General features: G+C 46.1%; 1 protein-coding gene across 1 annotated transcript in view; it reads right to left on the bottom strand.

The window, feature by feature from the left end:
* Positions 1-25,538, bottom strand: part of LOC120053331 (bcl-2-related ovarian killer protein homolog A-like) — a 48,360-nt gene that overhangs the window by 15,700 nt on the left and 7,122 nt on the right. Inside the window, exon 2 of the mRNA XM_039000457.1 lies at positions 9,232-9,360. Coding sequence (XP_038856385.1) covers positions 9,232-9,360 — 129 coding nt within the window. The remainder of the gene's footprint in view (positions 1-9,231; positions 9,361-25,538) is intronic.

Below are 25,538 nucleotides of genomic sequence, written 5' to 3'. Positions count from 1 at the left end.
ACAGCAGAGTGACAACAGCAGAGTGACAACAGGACTAGGTCAACAGCAGAGTGACAACAGGACTAGATCAACAGCAGAGTGACAACAGGACTAGGTCAACAGCAGAGTAACAACAGGACTAGGTCAACAACAGAGTAACAACAGGACTAGGTAAACAACAGAGTGACAACAGGACTAGGTCAACAACAGAGTGACAACAGGACTAGGTCAACAACAGAGTAACAACAGGACTAGGTAAACAACAGAGTGACAACAGGACTAGGTCAACAACAGAGTAACAACAGGACTAGGTCAACAGCAGAGTAACAACAGGACTAGGTCAACAACAGGACTAGATCAACAGCAGAGTGACAACAGGACTAGGTCAACAACAGAGTAACAACAGGACTAGGTCAACAACAGAGTGACAACAGGACTAGGTCAACAACAGGACTAGGGCAACAGCAGAGTGACAACAGGACTAGGTCAACAACAGAGTGACAACAGGACTAGGTCAACAGCAGAGTGACAACAGGACTAGGTCAACAACAGAGTGACAACAGGACTAGGTCAACAGCAGAGTGACAACAGGACTAGGTCAACAGCAGAGTAACAACAGGACTAGGTCAACAACAGAGTGACAACAGGACTAGGTCAACAGCAGAGTGACAACAGCAGAAATCCCTAAGAAAGGCCCTGCAGCTTTTCTTGCTACTAACAGGATGCCCAGTACACAGATATGATCTCATTTAACCATCCTGTTGTAGCTACTTACTGTACGTCTGTCTGCTTGAAACCACAGTCATGGTTCTCAGTAGAATACTTTAGCCATTTCAGACAGTAAATTCAGTTAAGATCATGGCCTGGATTGCATTCCAAAAGCCTCCTCACTCCTCATAGTGCACTATAAAGGCTCCTCACTCCTCATAGTTCACTATAAAGGCTCCTCACTCCTCATAGTTCACTATAAAGGCTCCTCACTCCTCATAGTGCACTATAAAGGCTCCTCACTCCTCATAGTGCACTATAAAGGCTCCTCACTCCTCATAGTTCACTATAAAGGGAATAAGGGGCAATTTGGAACAAACGACTCATGTTTGCCATTGAGTTGCCACTCCTTAAAGGGATATTTTGACATTTTGGCAACTATGCACCTTTTTTATACTTATCCTTTTTAAGCCCTTTTTATTCTAACATGCTAGCTGCTCTGGTAGACTTTCAGTTTGTTAGTTAGTTAGTTAGTTAGTTAGTTAGTTAGCTAGTTAGTTAGCAATGGCTCCAGAAACTAGCATCAACGTCCTTTAAACTTCACACAGATACATAGAAATGGTAGCCGTGAGTTCTCGAACTCTTGGTAAGTAGGGGGGGGGGGGGGGGGGGGGGTGCTTAATTGCCCAAATGTCAAATTATCCCTTTAATTGCCTTTTGTTGCAGAGTTACTGTTACTGTAGCAGGGTGGAGATTGTAGGTAATTACTCTGGAAAAGGCTGATTAAATTGTGGAGTAAACTCCCTGGGCTAGCTGGGGCCTAACAGAACAGTCTGTCATTTGTAATTACCTTTGGCATGTGCATTTTCTAACCCAATATGGGCCATCCTTGAGTTCAGCCCTCTACCAGTTCTGTTCTGAAGGGAGAGCAGAGCAGCAACAGGAAATAATCTACATTCTAGAATTCACAGCTTCCAGGCTTCTGATTGTCATATTCTAACTGAAATATTGGTTCCAGAATTGTTCCCTCGACCAGTTCCATTGCGAGTCTGACAGGAGGAGACCCGCCCGACCAGGGACCGTATCAAGCATCTCAGAGGATAGGAGTGCTGATCGCAACGGCACATTCTGGTTCCGCAACGCCACGTTCTGGTTCCGCAACGCCACGTTCTGGTTCCGCAACGCCACGTTCTGGTTCCACAACGCCACGTTCTGGTTCCACAAGGCCACGTTCTGGTTCCACAAGGCCACGTTCTGGTTCCACAAGGCCACGTTCTGGTTCCACAAGGCCACGTTCTGGTTCCACAAGGCCACGTTCTGGTTCCACAACGCCACATTCTGGTTCCACAACGCCACGTTCTGGTTCCACAAGGCCACGTTCTGGTTCCTCAACGCCACATTCTGGTTCCACAACGCCACATTCTGGTTCCACAAGGCCACGTTCTGGTTCCACAAGGCCACGTTCTGGTTCCACAAGGCCACATTCTGGTTCCACAAGGCCACATTCTGGTTCCGCAAAGCCACATTCTAGGTCCGCAACGCCACATTCTGGTTCCGCAACGCCGCATTCTGGTTCCGCAACGCCACATTCTGGTTCCACAACGCCACACTCTGGTTCCGTAGCTCAAAGTGACCATAAATATCACAGTAGTCACGAGCCAGTTAGCACCAACTATTTAACAATCCGAGCAACTTATCTTCTAAAACATATTACACTATTGAATAATGCAACAATTCACAAGCATGTGCAGAAAATTAAAGGGTTTTATTTTCTAGTCGTACATATTAAATTAGCTGACAATACACAGCTAGCGAACTCCTGCTAGTCAGCTAGCTAACAACATGCTTCATGATCAAGTAACGTTAGCATATCAATAATGAACGTTTACCCCCTCCCATACGAATATAAAACTACAGTAACATTATCATACGCTGTCATTCATATTATAATTTAGCTAGGCTGCACAGCTAGTTAATGTCAGCTAGCAAGCTAAACAAAATAATGTCTTTATCCTTCTCATATCAACGTGCTGGCTGTTAGCTGAATGTTGACCGTTAGCTGAACCATAGCTAGATAGGACCTATTAAACTTACAGTAGTATATTAAAGTTACCTTAGAACAAACCAGACTTCATTTGATCAATATATCATGGAAGTCATCAGGACTATATAAGTTAAAAGGCTCCCGAGTGGCGCAGTGGTCTAAGGCACTGCATCTCAGCGGTAGACTCATCACTACAGACCCTGGTTTGATTCCAAGCTGTATCACAACCGGTTGTGTATTGGGAGTTCCATATGGCAGTGCACAATTGGCCCAGCATCATCCGGGGTAAGCCGTCATGGTAAATAAGAATTTGTTCTTAACTGACTTGCCTGGTTAAAATAAAGGTTACATTTAAAAAAAAAGCTAATTGCAACTGAAAACAAGTCTCAAAGATAAAGAAAAAGCCTATATTTCAGCTGTTTAAAAAACATTTCTCTGCTATTGCAATTTTTACTGTAAGATTGTTGGCTCAGCGATACAATTGTGTTTACACTGTCCCTGTTTAGAGGGGGGCAACTGTCAACGTGTGTCGGTCGAGACGTGACCAGTTTGCAGTATATTTGTAACAGAAGGTATTTTCGCGACAAATCTACCAAGTGTGAAGAGGCAAAACTGACTCTAGATCAGGACTCCTAATTTTATGAATATGAAGCCCAGAGCAGCAGCAAGAATACATTTTTTCAGTCTCCAGTCCTTGACGAATGAGTGTACAGGCTTCTACAGGCTCATGGCTGAGTCTCAATCTCTCCTCTACAGGCTCATGGCTGAGTCTCAATCTCTCCTCTACAGGCTCATGGCTGAGTCTCAATCTGTCCTCTACAGGCTCATGGCTGAGTCTCAATCTCTCCTCTACAGGCTCAAGGCTGAGTCTCAATCTCTCCTCTACAGGCTCATGGCTGAGTCTCAATCTCTCCTCTACAGGCTCATGGCTGAGTCTCAATCTCTCCTCTACAGGCTCATGGCTAAGTCTCAATCTCTCCTCTACAGGCTCATGGCTGAGTCTCAATCTCTCCTCTACAGGCTCATGGCTGAGTCTCAATCTCTCCTCTACAGGCTCATGGCTGAGTCTCAATCTCTCCTCTACAGGCTCATGGCTGAGTCTCAATCTCTCCTCTACAGGCTCATGGCTAAGTCTCAATCTCTCCTCTACAGGCTCATGGCTGAGTCTCAATCTCTCCTCTACAGGCTCATGGCTGAGTCTCAATCTCTCCTCTACAGGCTCATGGCTGAGTCTCAATCTCTCCTCTACAGGCTCATGGCTGAGTCTTAATCTGTCCTCTACAGGCTCATGGCTGAGTCTCAATCTCTTCTCTACAGGCTCATGGCTGAGTCTCAATCTGTCCTCTACAGGCTCATGGCTGAGTCTCAATCTCTCCTCTACAGGCTCATGGCTGAGTCTCAATCTCTCCTCTACAGGCTCATGGCTGAGTCTCAATCTCTCCTCTACAGGCTCATGGCTGAGTCTCAATCTCTCCTCTACAGGCTCATGGCTGAGTCTCAATCTCTCCTCTACAGGCTCATGGCTGAGTCTCAATCTCTCCTCTACAGGCTCATGCCTGAGTCTCAATCTGTCCTCTACAGGCTCATGGCTGAGCCTCAATCTCTTCTCTACAGGCTCATGCCTGAGTCTCAATCTGTCCTCTACAGGCTCATGGCTGAGTCTCAATCTCTCCTCTACAGGCTCATGGCTGAGTCTCAATCTCTTCTCTACAGGCTCATGGCTGAGTCTCAATCTCTCCTCTACAGGCTCATGGCTGAGTCTCAATCTGTCCTCTACAGGCTCATGGCTGAGTCTCAATCTCTCCTCTACAGGCTCATGGCTGAGTCTAAATCTCTCCTCTACAGGCTCATGGCTGAATTCTCAATCTCTCCTCTACAGGCTCATGGCTAAGTCTCAATCTCTCCTCTACAGGCTCATGGCTGAGTCTCAATCTGTCCTCTACAGGCTCATGGCTGAGTCTCAATCTCTCCTCTACAGGCTCATGGCTGAGTCTCAATCTCTCCTCTACAGGCTCATGGCTGAGTCTCAATATCTCCTCTACAGGTTCATGGCTGAGTCTCAATCTGTCCTCTACAGGCTCATGGCTAAGTCTCAATCTCTCCTCTACAGGCTCATGGCTGAGTCTCAATCTGTCCTGTACAGGCTCATGGCTGAGTCTCAATCTCTTCTCTACAGGCTCATGGCTGAGTCTCAATCTCTCCTCTACAGGCTCATGGCTGAGTCTCAATCTGTCCTCTACAGGCTCATGGCTGAGTCTCAATCTCTTCTCTACAGGCTCATGGCTGAGTCTCAATCTGTCCTCTACAGGCTCATGGCTGAGTCTCAATCTCTCCTCTACAGGCTCATGGCTGAGTCTCAATCTCTCCTCTACAGGCTCATGGCTGAGTCTCAATCTCTCCTCTAAAGGCTCATGGCTGAGTCTCAATCTCTCCTCTACAGGCTCATGGCTGAGTCTCAATCTCTCCTCTACAGGCTCATGGCTGAGTCTCAATCTCTTCTCTACAGGCTCATGGCTGAGTCTCAATCTGTCCTCTACAGGCTCATGGCTGAGTCTCAATCTCTCCTCTACAGGCTCATGGCTGAGTCTCAATCTCTTCTCTACAGGCTCATGGCTGAGTCTCAATCTGTCCTCTACAGGCTCATGGCTGAGTCTCAATCTCTTCTCTACAGGCTCATGGCTGAGTCTCAATCTGTCCTCTACAGGCTCATGGCTGAGTCTCAATCTCTCCTCTACAGGCTCATGGCTGAGTCTCAATCTCTCCTCTACAGGCTCATGGCTGAGTCTCAATCTCTCCTCTACAGGCTCATGGCTGAGTCTCAATCTCTCCTCTACAGGCTCATGGCTGAGTCTCAATCTCTCCTCTACAGGCTCATGGCTGAGTCTCAATCTCTTCTCTACAGGCTCATGGCTGAGTCTCAATCTGTCCTCTACAGGCTCATGGCTGAGTCTCAATCTCTCCTCTACAGGCTCATGGCTGAGTCTCAATCTCTTCTCTACAGGCTCATGGCTGAGTCTCAATCTGTCCTCTACAGGCTCATGGCTGAGTCTCAATCTGTCCTCTACAGGCTCATGGCTGAGTCTCAATCTGTCCTCTACAGGCTCATGGCTGAGTCTCAATCTCTCCTCTACAGGCTCATGGCTGAGTCTCAATCTCTCCTCTACAGGCTCATGGCTGAGTCTCAATCTCTCCTCTACAGGCTCATGGCTGAGTCTCAATCTCTCCTCTACAGGCTCATGGCTGAGTCTCAATCTCTCCTCTACAGGCTCATGGCTGAGTCTCAATCTCTCCTCTACAGGCTCATGGCTGAGTCTCAATCTCTCCTCTACAGGCGCATGGCTGAGTCTCAATCTCTCCTCTACAGGCTCATGGCTGAGTCTCAATCTGTCCTCTACAGGCTCATGGCTGAGTCTCAATCTGTCCTCTACAGGCTCATGGCTGAGTCTCAATCTCTCCTCTACAGGCTCATGGCTGAGTCTCAATCTCTCCTCTACAGGCTCATGGCTGAGTCTCAATCTCTCCTCTACAGGCTCATGGCTGAGTCTCAATCTCTTCTCTACAGGCTCATGGCTGAGTCTCAATCTGTCCTCTACAGGCTCATGGCTGAGTCTCAATCTCTCCTCTACAGGCTCATGGCTGAGTCTCAATCTCTCCTCTACAGGCTCATGGCTGAGTCTCAATCTCTCCTCTACAGGCTCATGGCTGAGTCTCAATCTCTCCTCTACAGGCTCATGGCTGAGTCTCAATCTGTCCTCTACAGGCTCATGGCTGAGTCTCAATCTGTCCTCTACAGGCTCATGGCTGAGTCTCAATCTCTCCTCTACAGGCTCATGGCTGAGTCTCAATCTCTTCTCTACAGGCTCATGGCTGAGTCTCAATCTGTCCTCTACAGGCTCATGGCTGAGTCTCAATCTCTCCTCTACAGGCTCATGGCTGAGTCTCAATCTCTTCTCTACAGACTCAGGGTTGAGTCTCAATCTCGCCTCTACAGGCTCATGGCTGAGTCTCAATCTGCCCACTACAGGCTCATGGCTGAGTCTCAATCTGCCCACTACAGGCTCATGGCTGAGTCTCAATCTGCCCACTACAGGCTCATGGCTGAGTCTCAATCTGCACACTACAGGCTCATGGCTGAGTCTCAATCTGTCCTCTACAGGCTCATGGCTGAGTCTCAATCTGTCCTCTACAGGCTCATGGCTGAGTCTCAATCTCTCCTCTACAGGCTCATGGCTGAGTCTCAATCTCTCCTCTACAGGCTCATGGCTGAGTCTCAATCTCTCCTCTACAGGCTCATGGCTGAGTCTCAATCTCTCCTCTACAGGCTCATGGCTGAGTCTCAATCTCTCCTCTACAGGCTCATGGCTGAGTCTCAATCTCTCCTCTACAGGCTCATGGCTGAGTCTCAATCTCTCCTCTACAGGCGCATGGCTGAGTCTCAATCTCTCCTCTACAGGCTCATGGCTGAGTCTCAATCTGTCCTCTACAGGCTCATGGCTGAGTCTCAATCTGTCCTCTACAGGCTCATGGCTGAGTCTCAATCTCTCCTCTACAGGCTCATGGCTGAGTCTCAATCTCTCCTCTACAGGCTCATGGCTGAGTCTCAATCTCTCCTCTACAGGCTCATGGCTGAGTCTCAATCTCTTCTCTACAGGCTCATGGCTGAGTCTCAATCTGTCCTCTACAGGCTCATGGCTGAGTCTCAATCTCTCCTCTACAGGCTCATGGCTGAGTCTCAATCTCTCCTCTACAGGCTCATGGCTGAGTCTCAATCTCTCCTCTACAGGCTCATGGCTGAGTCTCAATCTCTCCTCTACAGGCTCATGGCTGAGTCTCAATCTGTCCTCTACAGGCTCATGGCTGAGTCTCAATCTGTCCTCTACAGGCTCATGGCTGAGTCTCAATCTCTCCTCTACAGGCTCATGGCTGAGTCTCAATCTCTTCTCTACAGGCTCATGGCTGAGTCTCAATCTGTCCTCTACAGGCTCATGGCTGAGTCTCAATCTCTCCTCTACAGGCTCATGGCTGAGTCTCAATCTCTTCTCTACAGACTCAGGGTTGAGTCTCAATCTCGCCTCTACAGGCTCATGGCTGAGTCTCAATCTGCCCACTACAGGCTCATGGCTGAGTCTCAATCTGCCCACTACAGGCTCATGGCTGAGTCTCAATCTGCCCACTACAGGCTCATGGCTGAGTCTCAATCTGCACACTACAGGCTCATGGCTGAGTCTCAATCTGTCCTCTACAGGCTCCAGGTTGCTCAGAGTGTGTTTCTGTTGTAAAATCCCCTGAAGCTTTATGAGCTTTAAATCTAAACCTAAAGACAGAAAAAGACTGAATGTGTACAGACATATCAGAAGTGGTCTATTCCTCCCTTCTCCCACAGAACTATGCTTTAGCCCCTGTCAGTAAATCATTTTAAAGAGTGGTATAAAATAAATATAACACATCACACTGAGACCTGGTCTTCCTTGAAGTGAGTCAGGCGATAGTACACCCGATGTTGAAATATCTTCATTGTGTTTGATTGATAATGAATCCACTAGTTCCTCCATTTCTAAAAGGCCCCCAACATCCTCTGTGCTTCCCTACTTCTCTTTCCCATGAATATTCGTGCAAATATTTGCCACAATACAAGAAATCTGTACCGACATTGCTACTGGCATCATGTTACAACCCAGATACATTATAAATCAGAGTAGTGTCGTCCATACGTTAAAATATATGTCACAGTACTACGCCGAACCGAGCCAAGCCAAATCAAGTTGAGCTGGCCTGGTTATGAATCCACCATATTGTAGATAGTAGATGGAAACATGCTGCTGAAAAAAATCACATCCGAGTCAAGACAGGTCATATAAAATCACATCCGAGTCAAGACAGGTCATATAAAATCACATCCGAGTCAAGACAGGTCATATAAAATCACATCCGAGTCAAGACAGGTCATATAAAATCACATCCGAGTCAAGACAGGTCATATAAAATCACATCCGAGTCAAGACAGGTCATATAAAATCACATCCGAGTCAAGACAGGTCATATAAAATCACATCCGAGTCAAGACAGGTCATATAAAATCACATCCGAGTCAAGACAGGTCATATAAAATCACATCCGAGTCAAGACAGGTCATATAAAATCACATCCGAGTCAAGACAGGTCATATAAAATCACATCCGAGTCAAGACAGGTCATATAAAATCACATCCGAGTCAAGACAGGTCATATAAAATCACATCCGAGTCAAGACAGGTCATATAAAATCACATCCGAGTCAAGACAGGTCATATAAAATCACATCCGAGTCAAGACAGGTCATATAAAATCACATCCGAGTCAAGACAGGTCATAAAAAATCACATCCGAGTCAAGACAGGTCATATAAAATCACATCCGAGTCAAGACAGGTCATATAAAATCGCCGATTGTTTGTTTGCCCCAAACTTGTTGTCAGAGAGGGATAGTCGTACTGGTGTGGTAGTGAATAGTTATTGACCTACCGGTGGAGAAGATCTCTGCAGCCACAGCCAGGAAGGCATCAGACACCACGCTCTCAGACGCAACGGTGATGTTCAGCTGACGAGCTACGTTACGGTAGATGTTGGGCCGCAGGTACTCCAACTCATCACCTAGGGAACAGAACAGGTAGTGAGCCAATCAGGTACTCCAACTCATCACCTAGGGAACAGAACAGGTAGTGAGCCAATCAGGTACTCCAACTCATCACCTAGGGAACAGAACAGGTAGTGAGCCAATCAGGTACTCCAACTCATCACCTAGGGAACAGAACAGGTAGTGAGCCAATCAGGTACTCCAACTCATCACCTAGGGAACAGAACAGGTAGTGAGCCAATCAGGTACTCCAACTCATCACCTAGGGAACAGAACAGGTAGTGAGCCAATCAGGTACTCCAACTCATCACCTAGGGAACAGAACAGGTAGTGAGCCAATCAGGTACTCCAACTCATCACCTAGGGAACAGAACAGGTAGTGAGCCAATCAGGTACTCCAACTCATCACCTAGGGAACAGAACAGGTAGTGAGCCAATCAGGTACTCCAACTCATCACCTAGGGAACAGAACAGGTAGTGAGCCAATCAGGTACTCCAACTCATCACCTAGGGAACAACAGAACAGGTACTGAGCCAATCAGGTACTCCAACTCATCACCTAGGGAACAACAGAACAGGTACTGAGCCAATCAGGTACTCCAACTCATCACCTAGGGAACAACAGAACAGGTAGTGAGCCAATCAGGTACTCCAACTCATCACCTAGGGAACAACAGAACAGGTACTGAGCCAATCAGGTACTCCAACTCATCACCTAGGGAACAACAGAACAGGTAGTGAGCCAATCAGGTACTCCAACTCATCACCTAGGGAACAACAGAACAGGTACTGAGCCAATCAGGTACTCCAACTCATCACCTAGGGAACAACAGAACAGGTACTGAGCCAATCAGGTACTCCAACTCATCACCTAGGGAACAACAGAACAGGTACTGAGCCAATCAGGTACTCCAACTCATCACCTAGGGAACAACAGAACAGGTACTGAGCCAATCAGGTACTCCAACTCATCACCTAGGGAACAACAGAACAGGTACTGAGCCAATCAGGTACTCCAACTCATCACCTAGGGAACAACAGAACAGGTACTGAGTAGAGGTCTTCACGGATCCATCTGTACCTGAATAACCGAAACCCAAGCAGGTCCGGATCCAGAATTCTAAATAATGTCACAGGTCTGGGTCAGATCGGAAAGGATTGTCACAGGATTCGGGGTATGTGTAATTTTAACTGACTTGTCCGGAAGGACCGGTACAGATCCTAACGTGACTGTTGTAGTAGAGAGAGAGAGAAATGTTAGAATTATTCTGCTGCTCTTGCTTTTCACGAGAGTGGAGCGTGGCGTGTGTGGCTTGTTGTTGTTGTTGTTGGCCAATCATAAATCATCAAAGGGGCACCAGGTTACAGTCATAGAGCCTCAGTATGGGGCAACAGTTAGGAGATATCTAATCAATGGAAGATGGAATTAAAAGTTCAAGGAGAAGGATAGGCTACAATGACCAACAGCCAACAGGTAGTCTGCTTCTTTATATTCTGAATGGAGTTGTTGTTGTGTGTAACTGCAGGATGAGAAAGCACATATTCTCCAGTCAAGATAGGTACTACGTAATCATATTTGATGATAAATAACCTAGCGATGACAGCTACTAGTCTACTATAGCGTAAGTCGGCTTGGTCACTTAAGCCTCTCTCTCCCTCCTCTCCAGCATTAGAATCTCTGGCTAATAAAGTACACAATCGGATCAGACCGGGTCTGGATTAGACCAAGTCTATACGGAACGGGTTAAATTGTCCTCGGGTCCATTCGGGAATGGGTCTCTATTTAAAAAAAAAATTTTTTTTTATGCGTATCAGGTCCGGGTGGGAAAGCCCCAAGTCATTTTCAGAACGGGTCCAACTTTTTTGATACCCGTGAAGACCTCTAGTAGTGAGCCAGTGATGTGGTTTGGTTTCCTAGTCTGGTTCGAGGTGGTTTGGTTTCCTAGTCTGGTCCGAGGTGGGTTGGTTTCCTAGTCTGGTCCGAGGTGTGTTTGGTTTCCTAGTCTGGTCTGAGGTGGTTTGGTTTCCTAGTCTGGTCCGAGGTGGTTTGGTTTCCTAGTCTGGTCCGAGGTGGTTTGGTTTCCTAGTCTAGTCCGAGGTGTGTTTGGTTTCCTAGTCTGGTCCGAGGTGTGTTTGGTTTCCTAGTCTGGCCCGAGGTGGTTTGGTTTCCTAGTCTGGTCCGAGGTGGTTTGGTTTCCTAGTCTGGTCCGAGGTGGTTTGGTGTCCTAGTCTGGTCCGAGGTGGTTTGGTGTCCTAGTCTGGTCCGAGGTGTGTTTGGTTTCCTAGTCTGGTCCGAGGTGGTTTGGTTTCCTAGTCTGGTCCGAGGTGGTTTGGTTTCCTAGTCTGGTCTGAGGTGTGTTTGGTTTCCTAGTCTGGTCCGAGGTGTGTTTGGTTTCCTAGTCTGGTCCGAGGTGTGTTTGGTTTCCTAGTCTGGTCCGAGGTGTGTTTGGTTTCCTAGTCTGGTCCGAGGTGTGTTTGGTTTCCTAGTCTGGTCCGAGGTGTGTTTGGTTTCCTAGTCTGGTGTGAGGTGGTTTGGTTTCCTAGTCTGGTCCGAGGTGGTTTGGTTTCCTAGTCTAGTCCGAGGTGTGTTTGGTTTCCTAGTCTGGTCCGAGGTGTGTTTGGTTTCCTAGTCTGGTCCGAGGTGGTTTGGTTTCCTAGTCTGGTCCGAGGTGGTTTGGTTTCCTAGTCTGGTCCGAGGTGGTTTGGTTTCCTAGTCTGGTCCGAGGTGGTTTGGTGTCCTAGTCTGGTCCGAGGTGGTTTGGTTTCCTAGTCTGGTCCGAGGTGTGTTTGGTTTCCTAGTCTGGTCCGAGGTGTGTTTGGTTTCCTAGTCTGGTCCGAGGTGGTTTGGTTTCCTAGTCTGGTACGAGGTGTGTTTGGTTTCCTAGTCTGGTCCGAGGTGGTTTGGTGTCCTAATCTGGTCCGAGGTGGTTTGGTTTCCTAGTCTGGTCCGAGGTGTGTTTGGTTTCCTAGTCTGGTCCGAGGTGGTTTCGTTTCCTAGTCTGGTCCGAGGTGGTTTGGTTTCCTAGTCTGGTCCGAGGTGGTTTGGTTTCCTAGTCTGGTCCGAGGTGGTTTGGTTTCCTAGTCTGGTCCGAGGTGGTTTGGTTTCCTAGTCTGGTCCGAGGTGGTTTGGTTTCCTAGTCTGGTCCGAGGTGTGTTTGGTTTCCTAGTCTGGTCCGAGGTGGTTTGGTTTCCTAGTCTGGTCCGAGGTGTGTTTGGTCCGAGGTGTGTTTGGTTTCCTAGTCTGGTCCGAGGTGTGTTTGGTTTCCTAGTCTGGTCCGAGGTGTGTTTGGTTTCCTAGTCTGGTCCGAGGTGTGTTTGGTTTCCTAGTCTGGTCCGAGGTGTGTTTGGTTTCCTAGTCTGGTCCGAGGTGTGTTTGGTTTCCTAGTCTGGTCCGAGGTGTGTTTGGTTTCCTAGTCTGGTCCGAGGTGTGTTTGGTTTCCAAGTCTGGTCCGAGGTGGTTTGGTTTCCTAGTCTGGTACGAGGTGTGTTTGGTTTCCTAGTCTGGTCCGAGGTGGTTTCGTTTCCTAGTCTGGTCCGAGGTGGTTTGGTTTCCTAGTCTGGTCCGAGGTGTGTTTGGTTTCCTAGTCTGGTCCGAGGTGGTTTGGTTTCCTAGTCTGGTCCGAGGTGTGTTTGGTCCGAGGTGTGTTGGTTTCCTAGTCTGGTCCGAGGTGTGTTTGGTTTCCTAGTCTGGTCCGAGGTGTGTTTGGTTTCCTAGTCTGGTCCGAGGTGTGTTTGGTTTCCTAGTCTGGTCCGAGGTGTGTTTGGTTTCCTAGTCTGGTCCGAGGTGTGTTTGGTTTCCTAGTCTGGTCCGAGGTGTGTTTGGTTTCCTAGTCTGGTCCGAGGTGGTTTGGTTTCCTAGTCTGGTCCGAGGTGTGTTTGGTTTCCTAGTCTGGTGTGAGGTGGTTTGGTTTCCTAGTCTGGTCCGAGGTGGTTTGGTTTCCTAGTCTGGTCCGAGGTGGTTTGGTTTCCTAGTCTGGTCCGAGGTGGTTTGGTTTCCTAGTCTGGTCCGAGGTGGTTTGGTTTCCTAGTCTGGTCCGAGGTGGTTTGGTTTCCTAGTCTGGTCCGAGGTGTGTTTGGTTTCCTAGTCTGGTCCGAGGTGGTTTGGTTTCCTAGTCTGGTCCGAGGTGTGTTTGGTCCGAGGTGTGTTTGGTTTCCTAGTCTGGTCCGAGGTGTGTTTGGTTTCCTAGTCTGGTCCGAGGTGTGTTTGGTCCGAGGTGTGTTTGGTTTCCTAGTCTGGTCCGAGGTGTGTTTGGTTTCCTAGTCTGGTCCGAGGTGTGTTTGGTTTCCTAGTCTGGTCCGAGGTGTGTTTGGTTTCCTAGTCTGGTCCGAGGTGTGTTTGGTTTCCTAGTCTGGTCCGAGGTGTGTTTGGTTTCCTAGTCTGGTCCGAGGTGGTTTGGTTTCCTAGTCTGGTCCGAGGTGTGTTTGGTTTCCTAGTCTGGTCCGAGGTGTGTTTGGTTTCCTAGTCTGGTGTGAGGTGGTTTGGTTTCCTAGTCTGGTCCGAGGTGGTTTGGTTTCCTAGTCTGGTCCGAGGTGGTTTGGTTTCCTAGTCTGGTCCGAGGTGGTTTGGTTTCCTAGTCTAGTCCGAGGTGGTTTGGTTTCCTAGTCTGGTCCGAGGTGGTTTGGTTTCCTAGTCTGGTCCGAGGTGGTTTGGTTTCCTAGTCTGGTCCGAGGTGGTTCGGTTTCCTAGTCTGGTCCGAGGTGGTTTGGTTTCCTAGTCTGGTCCGAGGTGGTTTGGTTTCCTAGTCTGGTCCGAGGTGGTTTGGTTTCCTAGTCTGGTCCGAGGTGGTTTGGTTTCCTAGTCTGGTCCGAGGTGTGTTTGGTTTCCTAGTCTGGTCCGAGGTGGTTTGGTTTCCTAGTCTGGTGTGAGGTGTGTTTGGTCCGAGGTGTGTTTGGTTTCCTAGTCTGGTCCGAGGTGTGTTTGGTTTCCTAGTCTGGTCCGAGGTGTGTTTGGTCCGAGGTGTGTTTGGTTTCCTAGTCTGGTCCGAGGTGTGTTTGGTTTCCTAGTCTGGTCCGAGGTGTGTTTGGTTTCCTAGTCTGGTCCGAGGTGTGTTTGGTTTCCTAGTCTGGTCCGAGGTGTGTTTGGTTTCCTAGTCTGGTCCGAGGTGTGTTTGGTTTCCTAGTCTGGTCCGAGGTGGTTTGGTTTCCTAGTCTGGTCCGAGGTGTGTTTGGTTTCCTAGTCTGGTCCGAGGTGTGTTTGGTTTCCTAGTCTGGTGTGAGGTGGTTTGGTTTCCTAGTCTGGTCCGAGGTGGTTTGGTTTCCTAGTCTGGTCCGAGGTGGTTTGGTTTCCTAGTCTGGTCCGAGGTGGTTTGGTTTCCTAGTCTGGTCCGAGGTGGTTTGGTTTCCTAGTCTGGTCCGAGGTGGTTTGGTTTCCTAGTCTGGTCCGAGGTGGTTTGGTTTCCTAGTCTGGTCCGAGGTGTGTTTGGTTTCCTAGTCTGGTCCGAGGTGGTTTGGTTTCCTAGTCTGGTCCGAGGTGTGTTTGGTCCGAGGTGTGTTTGGTTTCCTAGTCTGGTCCGAGGTGTGTTTGGTTTCCTAGTCTGGTCCGAGGTGTGTTTGGTCCGAGGTGTGTTTGGTTTCCTAGTCTGGTCCGAGGTGTGTTTGGTTTCCTAGTCTGGTCCGAGGTGTGTTTGGTTTCCTAGTCTGGTCCGAGGTGTGTTTGGTTTCCTAGTCTGGTCCGAGGTGTGTTTGGTTTCCTAGTCTGGTCCGAGGTGTGTTTGGTTTCCTAGTCTGGTCCGAGGTGGTTTGGTTTCCTAGTCTGGTCCGAGGTGTGTTTGGTTTCCTAGTCTGGTCCGAGGTGTGTTTGGTTTCCTAGTCTGGTGTGAGGTGGTTTGGTTTCCTAGTCTGGTCCGAGGTGGTTTGGTTTCCTAGTCTGGTCCGAGGTGGTTTGGTTTCCTAGTCTGGTCCGAGGTGGTTTGGTTTCCTAGTCTGGTCCGAGGTGGTTTGGTTTCCTAGTCTGGTCCGAGGTGGTTTGGTTTCCTAGTCTGGTCCGAGGTGGTTTGGTTTCCTAGTCTGGTCCGAGGTGGTTCGGTTTCCTAGTCTGGTCCGAGGTGGTTCGGTTTCCTAGTCTGGTCCGAGGTGGTTTGGTTTCCTAGTCTGGTCCGAGGTGTGTTTCTGATGTAAGAGGAGCACTATTTTAACAGGATATCTTTTTATAGACCACTCCTGTGGTAATTCGTCAACCGTATGAAGTTGACAAGACGGTACAAAACAGATCTCGAACCACGCTAGTGACTTCTCTGTTCCCTGTTCACTAGGTACTAGTTCAAGCACCAAATCTTTCAGTAAGTTATCTTCCTTTACACTGGTATCATTTCTGCTATTAGCTGCAGCAGGTCAGGTGCACCTGAATCAGGGGCTCTGGTCAAATGTAGTGCACTAAATAGGGAATAGGATGCCATTAGGGCTCTGGTCAAATGTAGTGCACTAAATAGGGAATAGGATGCCATAGGGCTCTGGTCAAAAGTAGTGCACGAAATTGGGAATAGGATGCCATAGGGTTCTGGTCAAAAGTAGTGCACAAAATAAATTGGGAATAGGATGCCATAGGGCTCTGGTCAAAAGTAGTGCACGAAAATGGGAATAGGATGCCATAGGGCTCTGGTTAAAAGTAGTGCACGAAATTGGGAATAGGATGCCATAGGGCTCTGGTCAAAAGTAGTGCACGAAATTGGGAATAGGATGCCATAGGGCTCTGGTTAAAAGTAGTGCACAAAATTGGGAAAAGGGTGCCATTAAGGACACTGCCTCAGACATGATTATAATATCTGCTCCATGGTAAGAAGGTATTTATTTAGAGGTAGTTCCTGCTGCTAAGTAACAGCGGTCTAGATGATCACGTGATGTAGGCTACTGTGTGTGGGCTTCAGACAGGGATTCAGTACTGTGTCTATATCTTTCAGAAGAGTGTACACTTCTCTTCATCAAAGGGGGGAGACAAATAATACAGAGGAGTAGGGGGGGGGGGGGGGGGGGGGGGTAATAGGCTACAGAGGGTAGGTGTTGTACAATCCAACACCGGGTAGCCTAGGTAACCTCCACAAACGCACGCCATTAGTTAGAGTCTGAACAGAGAGCCAAATTCCAACACCAAGTTAATCTGACCACGTAGGCTTGGCTACTAGCCTGTAGAAAGCCTGTAAAATAGCCGGATCTGTAAACAGAGCCTATTAATACAAACAACTATGTTTAAAGTGAAATATTCACTTTTCTTTTATGAAGCCGGGAAAAGACAGAAAAATCTAAAGCTAATTTGACCTATTTACTAACAAGGGGTTTCAGCATCAGCAGCGTCACTGCTGCTACAGTCCTGTACCTGTATTGATCTGCTACAGTCCTGTACCTGTATTGATCTGCTACAGTCCTGTACCTGTATTGATCTGCTACAGTCCTGTACCTGTATTGATCTGCTACAGTCCTGTACCTGTATTGATCTGCTACAGTCCTGTACCTGTATTGATCTGCTACAGTCCTGTACCTGTATTGATCTGCTACAGTCCTGTACCTGTATTGATCTGCTACAGTCCTGTACCTGTATTGATCTGCTAAAGTCCTGTACCTGTATTGATCTACTACAGTCCTGTACCTGTATTGATCTACTGCTGCTACAGTACTGTACCTGTATTGATCTGCTACTACAGTACTGTACCTGTATTGATCTACTGCTACTACAGTACTGTACCTGTATTGATCTGCTACAGTCCTGTACCTGTATTGATCTACTGCTGCTACAGTACTGTACCTGTATTGATCTGCTACTACAGTCCTGTACCTGTATTGATCTACTGCTGCTACAGTACTGTACCTGTATTGATCTGCTACAGTCCTGTACCTGTATTGATCTGCTACAGTCCTGTACCTGTATTGATCTGCTACAGTCCTGTACCTGTATTGATCTACTGCTGCTACAGTCCTGTACCTGTATTGATCTACTGCTGCTACAGTCCTGTACCTGTATTGATCTACTGCTGCTGCAGTCCTGTACCTGTATTGATCTACTACAGTCCTGTACCTGTATTGATCTGCTACAGTCCTGTACCTGTATTGATCTGCTACAGTCCTGTACCTGTATTGATCTGCTACAGTCCTGTACCTGTATTGATCTGCTACAGTCCTGTACCTGTATTGATCTGCTACAGTCCTGTACCTGTATTGATCTGCTACAGTCCTGTACCTGTATTGATCTGCTACAGTCCTGTACCTGTATTGATCTGCTACAGTCCTGTACCTGTATTGATCTACTACAGTCCTGTACCTGTATTGATCTGCTACAGTCCTGTACCTGTATTGATCTACTACAGTCCTGTACCTGTATTGATCTACTACAGTCCTGTACCTGTATTGATCTACTACAGTCCTGTACCTGTATTGATCTACTGTTACTACAGTACTGTACCTGTATTGATCTACTAAAGTCCTGTACCTGTATTGATCTACTACAGTCCTGTACCTGTATTGATCTACTACAGTCCTGTACCTGTATTGATCTGCTACAGTCCTGTACCTGTATTGATCTACTACAGTCCTGTACCTGTATTGATCTACTACAGTCCTGTACCTGTATTGATCTACTACAGTCCTGTACCTGTATTGATCTACTACAGTCCTGTACCTGTATTGATCTACTGTTACTACAGTACTGTACCTGTATTGATCTACTAAAGTCCTGTACCTGTATTGATCTACTACAGTCCTGTACCTGTATTGATCTGCTGCAGTCCTGTACCTGTATTGATCTACTACAGTCCTGTACCTGTATTGATCTACTACAGTCCTGTACCTGTATTGATCTACTGCTACTACAGTACTGTACCTGTATTGATCTGCTACTACAGTACTGTACCTGTATTGATCTACTGCTACTACAGTACTGTACCTGTATTGATCTACTGCTACTACAGTACTGTACCTGTATTGATCTACTGCTGCTACAGTACTGTACCTGTATTGATCTACTGCTACTACAGTACTGTACCTGTATTGATCGACTGCTACTACAGTACTGTACCTGTATTGATCTGCTACTACAGTCCTGTACCTGTATTGATCTACTGCTGCTACAGTACTGTACCTGTATTGATCTACTACAGTCCTGTACCTGTATTGATCTACTACAGTCCTGTACCTGTATTGATCTACTGCTGCTACAGTACTGTACCTGTATTGATCTACTACAGTCCTGTACCTGTATTGATCTACTGCTGCTACAGTACTGTACCTGTATTGATCTACTACAGTCCTGTACCTGTATTGATCTGCTACAGTCCTGTACCTGTATTGATCTGCTACAGTCCTGTACCTGTATTGATCTGCTACAGTCCTGTACCTGTATTAATCTACTACAGTCCTGTACCTGTATTGATCTACTGCTACTACAGTACTGTACCTGTATTGATCTACCACAGTCCTGTACCTGTATTGATCTACTACAGTCCTGTACCTGTATTGATCTACTACTTAATGTACTTGGTAATGTAAACTTGTTTTTTCATGTAAAGAGTGGAATGGGATTATGTCTTACATTGAAAACAATATGTTTACTTTACCATGTACATTAATGGGCTAAACTTTTTCTAAGAGTATGTATAAGGCTGTTTGAGAGAAGGTATTTTTTGGCTTCAGACAAAAGCTAATATTTCACTTAAACATATTTTTTTTGTATTGATTTCCAGTGTTTTTTCCCGGAAGATCGGATAATAACACAAGTCCTGCCACCAAACATTATTACTGTTCATTATACCTATTTGGAATTGCATTAAACAACATGTGTCACGAATCCCGCCGAAGATGGTGCCTCTCCCTGTTCGGGCGGCGCTCGGCGGTCGTCGTCACCGGCCTACTAGCTGCCATCGATTCCCTTCTTTTTGTTTCTGTTAGTTTGGGTTGATTGGGTACACCTGTTTTGAGTTTAGTTTTGTGGGTAGGCTATTTAAGGACAGTAGGCCCGCTGGCTGTTGTGCGGGCTTGTTTTTCTGTTCGTTGGTGTTGGTATTTTAGGTGGATGCTATTTTTCCGGACAGTTTAGTCCTGTGTGTTTGGACTGGTATTTTCATGCGCCTGTGTGTTGGGCATGACCGTTTTCACTGTCGTCAGGAAATAAAGATCCACGTTCTGAACTAACCTGCTCTCTGCGCCTGACTCCTCCACCCTCATAGAAGCTCTGACAACATGGCTGTCAATGGCAGGCTATTTTTGGTTTTTAAAATGGTACAGCTCTTTAACAGTTTAAGCTACAGACACTAGATCATCTGTAAAAAGGTCTTACAATTAAATAACCTGTTTATACTGTATAATGATTTAATGGTGCATATATTTTCATAAAAGGAATAAACCACAGTACGTAACTTCCCCCCAGAATGGATTTTCTGAATACTGTGTCGGGCCGAACATTGCCATTGAGCTGTTTATTTGTTTATTCGGTCTTGCAGAAGAAGCAGCTACTCTTCCTGGGATCCACAAAAAAAACGCACAACATGACAAGTAATAAAAGAGCCAGTTTGCGCTGTTCTGTGAAGGGAGTAGTACACAGTGTTGTACGAGATCTTCAGTTTCTTGGCAATTTCTCGCATGGAATAGCCTTCATTTCTCAGAACAAGAATAGACTGATGAGTTTCAGAAGAAAGTTCTTTGTTTCTGGCCATTTTGAGCCTGTAATCGAACCCACTAATGCTGATGCTCCAGATACTCAACTAGTCTAAAGAAGGTCAGTTTTATTGCTTCTTTAATCAGAACACAAGTTTTCAGCTGTGCTAACATAATTGCAAAAGGGTTTTCTAATGATCAATTAGCCTTTTAAACTGATGAACTAGGATTAGCTAACACAACATGCCATTGGAACACAGGAGTGATGGTTGCTGATAAGGGATTTTGGTTATCGGGGAGGTTTTGTTGGAAGGACTCTTTTTAACCTTAGTAGTACAGGATTAGGTAGGATTAGGTAGGAGAGTTTCGTTTTTCGTAATGTTGGTTTCTTTATTCATTTAGTCTGTAAACTGTGATTGACTACACACCAGTACAGTAGTTGAAGGCATGCACCTCTAATGTTTGTTTGTGGCCGCCGTAATTCCTTACCAAGAAGAAGACCGGGAGAGGTTTTGCATATGCAACTGAATAACATACTGTAACAATAGGATGGCTGGTGGGTCAAGAGCCCTGTTTAACAAGCTGTTGGACTGGTTCAAACCGCTATTTTGAAAGCGGAATGCCAGCGGGTAGCGAGGATGAGGCGATGGAGGATATGGAGAGAAGTTTGGAGAAGTAACAGATTGACGGAATCATGATGGAAGTAGAAGTGCTGGTTGATTCTGACGGTGCGTTGAGCAAGCTGGGTCGAGAGTGAAGAAGACCGTGACAATGGTTGATTCTGACGGTGCGTTGAGCAAGCTGGGTCGAGAGTGAGTGGAAGACCGTGACAATGGTTGATTCTGACGGTGCGTTGAGCAAGCTGGGTCGAGAGTGAGTGGAAGACCGTGACAATGGTTGATTCTGACGGTGCGTTGAGCAAGCTGGGTCGAGAGTGAGTGGAAGACCGTGACAATGGTTGATTCTGACGGTGCGTTGAGCAAGCTGGGTCGAGAGTGAGTGGAAGACCGTGACAATGGTTGATTCTGACGGTGCGTTGAGCAAGCTGGGTCGAGAGTGAGTGGAAGACCGTGACAATGAAAAATAGAGCAAAACGCACGTTGTAGATGATCTTTGGTTTCTTGTTGGAGTGCGATTTGTTAATAATGATGTATATTTGGGGAGATCCATTTGAGGTCAAAATATATAGAGGATGCATTAGGAAAGGTAGAGTCGGTCAGAGTTACCAGGAGTGGTTTTGTTCTGATTTTACGCGCCTCGGAAGAGCAGAAGGACAAAGCTTTGTTGCTCCATAAATTGGCGACATCTGAAGTGGAGAGCATTAATTTTCGGAGCAGGGCACCAATTAAAAAGGTGTGATATCAGGAGTATCGCTGGACATTGAGGTTTCAAGTCTTAAGAATAAGACGTGGTGGGAGCACGTTTCCCGTACCATGTAGTGGATGGACAGAAGGAAGAAAGCCAGTCGGTTTTTTACTGATGTTTGATGAAGAGTATCTGTAAAGATTGGATACGTAAGTCTTCGTAAAATACACCGTTACAGTGCCAAAAATTGCAAAAAGCCATGTCTCAAGTGTGTGTCAACGGAATCAACATGTAGTTGAAGAATCTGATGATGTGCGGTGTAGCGATTGTGGTGGAAATCACAGAACTCCTGGAGCGCCCTACTAGGGTAAAGGAATTTGAAGTTGCAAGGATCCCGAGATGTCCTACAGAGATGTGCGGGAAATAGTTGAAGGAACATGTGGAGCTGAGGAAGATATGGCAGTGAATGAACCGCAGCTGGTTCAGAATGTCGCTCCACAGTTGAGGGATACAGGTGCAGTGAAATGTGTTGGAGGTGAGAGATTTCAGTGCAGAAGGTTTACAGGAAGTCTTGAGAGAAGGGATTCCATCCTCCCAGGCCGACAGCCTGGTGTAGGATCGTTTAGGGCCAAAGTAGTGGGATCGGGTGTTGGTTTTTGGGATAAAGTGTGTATACGTGCAGGGATAAATTGTGGTGTAATTAAAAATTTAAGGTGGTGCAATTTATGATTATTTTTTTAACCAAAATGTGCAATCCGCACTCCGACCTGCGAAAAGCAGCAATATGCAACAAAGTGCCTAGTCTGCCGGAAAGCCACAAGAAGAAGAAGTAACTTCAAGGACATCGTCATCAGAGATTGGAATATTGTACCAGTGTTGAATATCCAAACTAAAATAGCTAGGTAAGGTAAGAAATTGAGGTAAGAATTATTTAAGGTTGGTTTCTGTGCAGTGAAGTAATCACTGATATTAGCGGACACGTTAGCTAGCAAATTAGCTAACTATCTAGCTAGCTAACATTAGGCCACACACCACTAACTAGCTAGCCAAGTTAGCTAGCTAGGCCCGGTTTACCAAAACCCATCTAAATGCTACGTTCATCGTTAACTCTCTGAGCTGTTTCCCAAAACCATTGCTACTGAAGTTGGTCTTGAAAATGCTTGTTCTTGAACGACAATCTCAGACCACTTGTAGAACAGCTAAGTATTTCCTAAAGATTTTTTTTTCACACAGAAGATCTCTGCTAAACACAAAATCAAGATGTGTATCTGTCTTTCTGTGACTGCCCATAACTTCAGAACAAATGTGACAGTCACTACAAAATACAAAGCTGCCCATTTCTTTGCAAGGATATGAAGACACTTCAAATGAAAACTGAGATGATTGTATTAACATTTACAGTATAGACTTACAGTACCAGTCAACAGTTTGGACACACCTACTCATTCAAGGGTTTTTCATAATTGTTTACTGTTTTCTACATTGCAGAATAATAGTGAAGACATCAAAACTATGAAAAAACACATGGAATCATGTAGTAACCAAAAAAAGTGTTAAACAAATCAAAATATATTTTACATTTTAGATTCTTCAGAGTAGCCACCCTTTGTCTTGATGACAGCTTTGCACACTCTTGGCATTCTCAACCAGCTTCATCAGGAATGCTTTCCAACAGTCTTAAAGGAGTTCCCAGATATGCTGAGCACTTGTTGGCTGCTTTTCCTTCACTCTGCGGTCTAACTCATCCCAAACCATCTCATATGGGTTGAGGGAGGCCAGGTCATCTGATGCAGCATTCCATCACTCTCCTTCTTGGTCAAATATCCCTTACACAGCCTGGAGGTGTGTTGGGTCATTGTCCTGTTGAAAAACAAATTATAATTCCACTAAGCGTAAACCAGATTGGATGGCGTATCGCTGCAGAATGCTGTGGTAGCCATGCTAGTGTGCCTTGAATTCTAAATAAATCACAGACAGTGTCAAAAGCAAAGCACCATCACACCTCCTTCTCTACTTCACGGTAGGAACCACACATGCGGAGATAATCTGTTCACCTACTCTGCATCTCACAAAGACACGGCGGTTGGAACCAAAAATTTCAAATTTGGGCTCATCAGACCAAAGGACAAATTTCCACCAGTTTAATGTCCATTGCTTGTGTTTCTTGGCCCAAGCAAGTCTCTTCTTCTAATTGGTGTCCTTTAGTAGTGGTTTCTTTGTAGAAATTCAAACATGAAAGCCTGATTCACGCCGTCTCCTCTGAACAGTTGATGTTGAGATGTCTGTAACTTGAAATGTGAAGCATTTATTTGGGCTGCAATCTGAGGTGGAGTTAACTCTTATAACTCTGGGTCTTCCTTTCCTGTGGCGGTCTTCATGAGAGCCAGTTTCATCATAGCGCTTGATGGTTTTTGCGACTGCACTTGAAGAAACGTTCAAAGTTCTTGACATTTTCGGGATTGACTGACCTTCATGTCTTAAATGATGGACTGTCGTTTCTCTTTGCTTATTTGAGCTGTTCTTGCCATAATATGGATATATAATAAAATATTTTTATTTGTTTAACACTTTTTTTTGGTTACTACATAATTATTTCATGGTTTTGATGTCGAAAATAGTAAAATAAGATATTTGTTCTTAACTGACTTGCCTTAAAAAAATGACCTCACGCTACAGTACAACTCACTGTCTCATTATGATGAACATATCTACAATTCCTCATTACTGATTGGTCTGTTAATTGTTTGTATATAGTGTTAGTGTATGGTTGATTTACAGTTATGTCTCTGGTTGTGTGGATGGATGCAGACACAGTGATCAGCTTGTTGGGTGTGAACTGGGAGCACAGTGCTGTAGCGGTGGGACAGAGAGGTATCAGGTATAATGAGTTAGCGAGGTAACTTTGGTCAACTCGGGATAACCGGTAACATGAAAGTGGCTCACCTTTTATGGCAATGAATCCTTCAAAACTAACCTGCTCCAGGGCAGGCTAACTCTGGGCTAACTCCATGTATCCTGCATTCAGAACTAACCTGCTCCAGGGCAGGCTAACTCAGGGCTAACTCTGTTTATCCTGCATTCAGAGCTAACCTGCTCCAGGATAGGCTAACTCTGTTTATCCTGCATTCAGAGCTAACCTGGTCCAGGGCAGGCTAACTCAGGGCTAACTCCATGTATCCTGCATTCAGAACTAACCTGCTCCAGGGCAGGCTAACTCAGGGCTTACTCTGTTTATCCTGCATTCAGAGCTAACCTGGTCCAGGGCAGGCTAACTCAGGGCTAACTCTGTTTATCCTGCATTCAGAACTAACCTGGTCCAGGGCAGGCTAACTCAGGGCTAACTCTGTTTATCCTGCATTCAGAACTAACCTGCTCCAGGATAGGCTAACTCAGGGCTAACTCTGTTTATCCTGCATTCAGAACTAACCTGCTCCAGGGCAGGCTAACCCAGGGCTAACTCTGTTTATCCTGCATTCAGAACTAACCTGGTCCAGGCCAGGCTAACTCAGGGCTAACTCTGTTTATCCTGCATTCAGAACTAACCTGGTCCAGGGCAGGCTAACTCAGGGCTAACTCTGTTTATCCTGCATTCAGAACTAACCTGGTCCAGGGCAGGCTAACTCAGGGCTAACTCTGTTTATCCTGCATTCAGAACTAACCTGCTCCAGGGCAGGCTAACTCAGGGCTAACTCTGTTTATCCTGCATTCAGAACTAACCTGCTCCAGGATAGGCTAACTCAGGGCTAACTCTGTTTATCCTGCATTCAGAACTAACCTGCTCCAGGCCAGGCTAACTCAGGGCTATCTCCATTTATCCTGAATGAAGTGACTGAGCTGCGAGTTGAGGACCAATGAAATCAGATTCAATCTGTCTCGCAAAGACTGTGTCATCTTCCCCTTCAATTGTGGAAGACTACTGATTAAATATGTTATTAATCAAAGGTTTTTGTGTGTGTGTAAAAAAAAGTTATGTTAGAATACCTATCACATTAAACATTTAGTAAGGACAGCATTTGGTTTGTCGCGTGATTGTTTTTTGAAATGTGCGTAAAGGCAAACTGACAGCCGCATCCAACCATAGACATACAGTGCATTGGGAAAGTATTCAGACCCCTTGACTTTTTCCACATTTTGTTACGTTACAGCCTTATTCTAAAATTGATTAAATAAATGTTTTCCCTCATCAATCTACACACAATACCCCCTAATGACGAACCTTATTTACATAAGTATTCAGACCCTTTGCTATGAGACTCGAAATTGAACTCAGGTGCATCCTGTTTCCATTGATTATCCTTGAGATGTTTCCACAACT

Source organism: Salvelinus namaycush, chromosome 9, assembly GCF_016432855.1.
Source record: "Salvelinus namaycush isolate Seneca chromosome 9, SaNama_1.0, whole genome shotgun sequence".
NCBI classification, from domain to species: Eukaryota; Metazoa; Chordata; class Actinopteri; order Salmoniformes; family Salmonidae; genus Salvelinus; species Salvelinus namaycush.
This window is presented reverse-complemented; position numbering and strand designations above follow the sequence as displayed.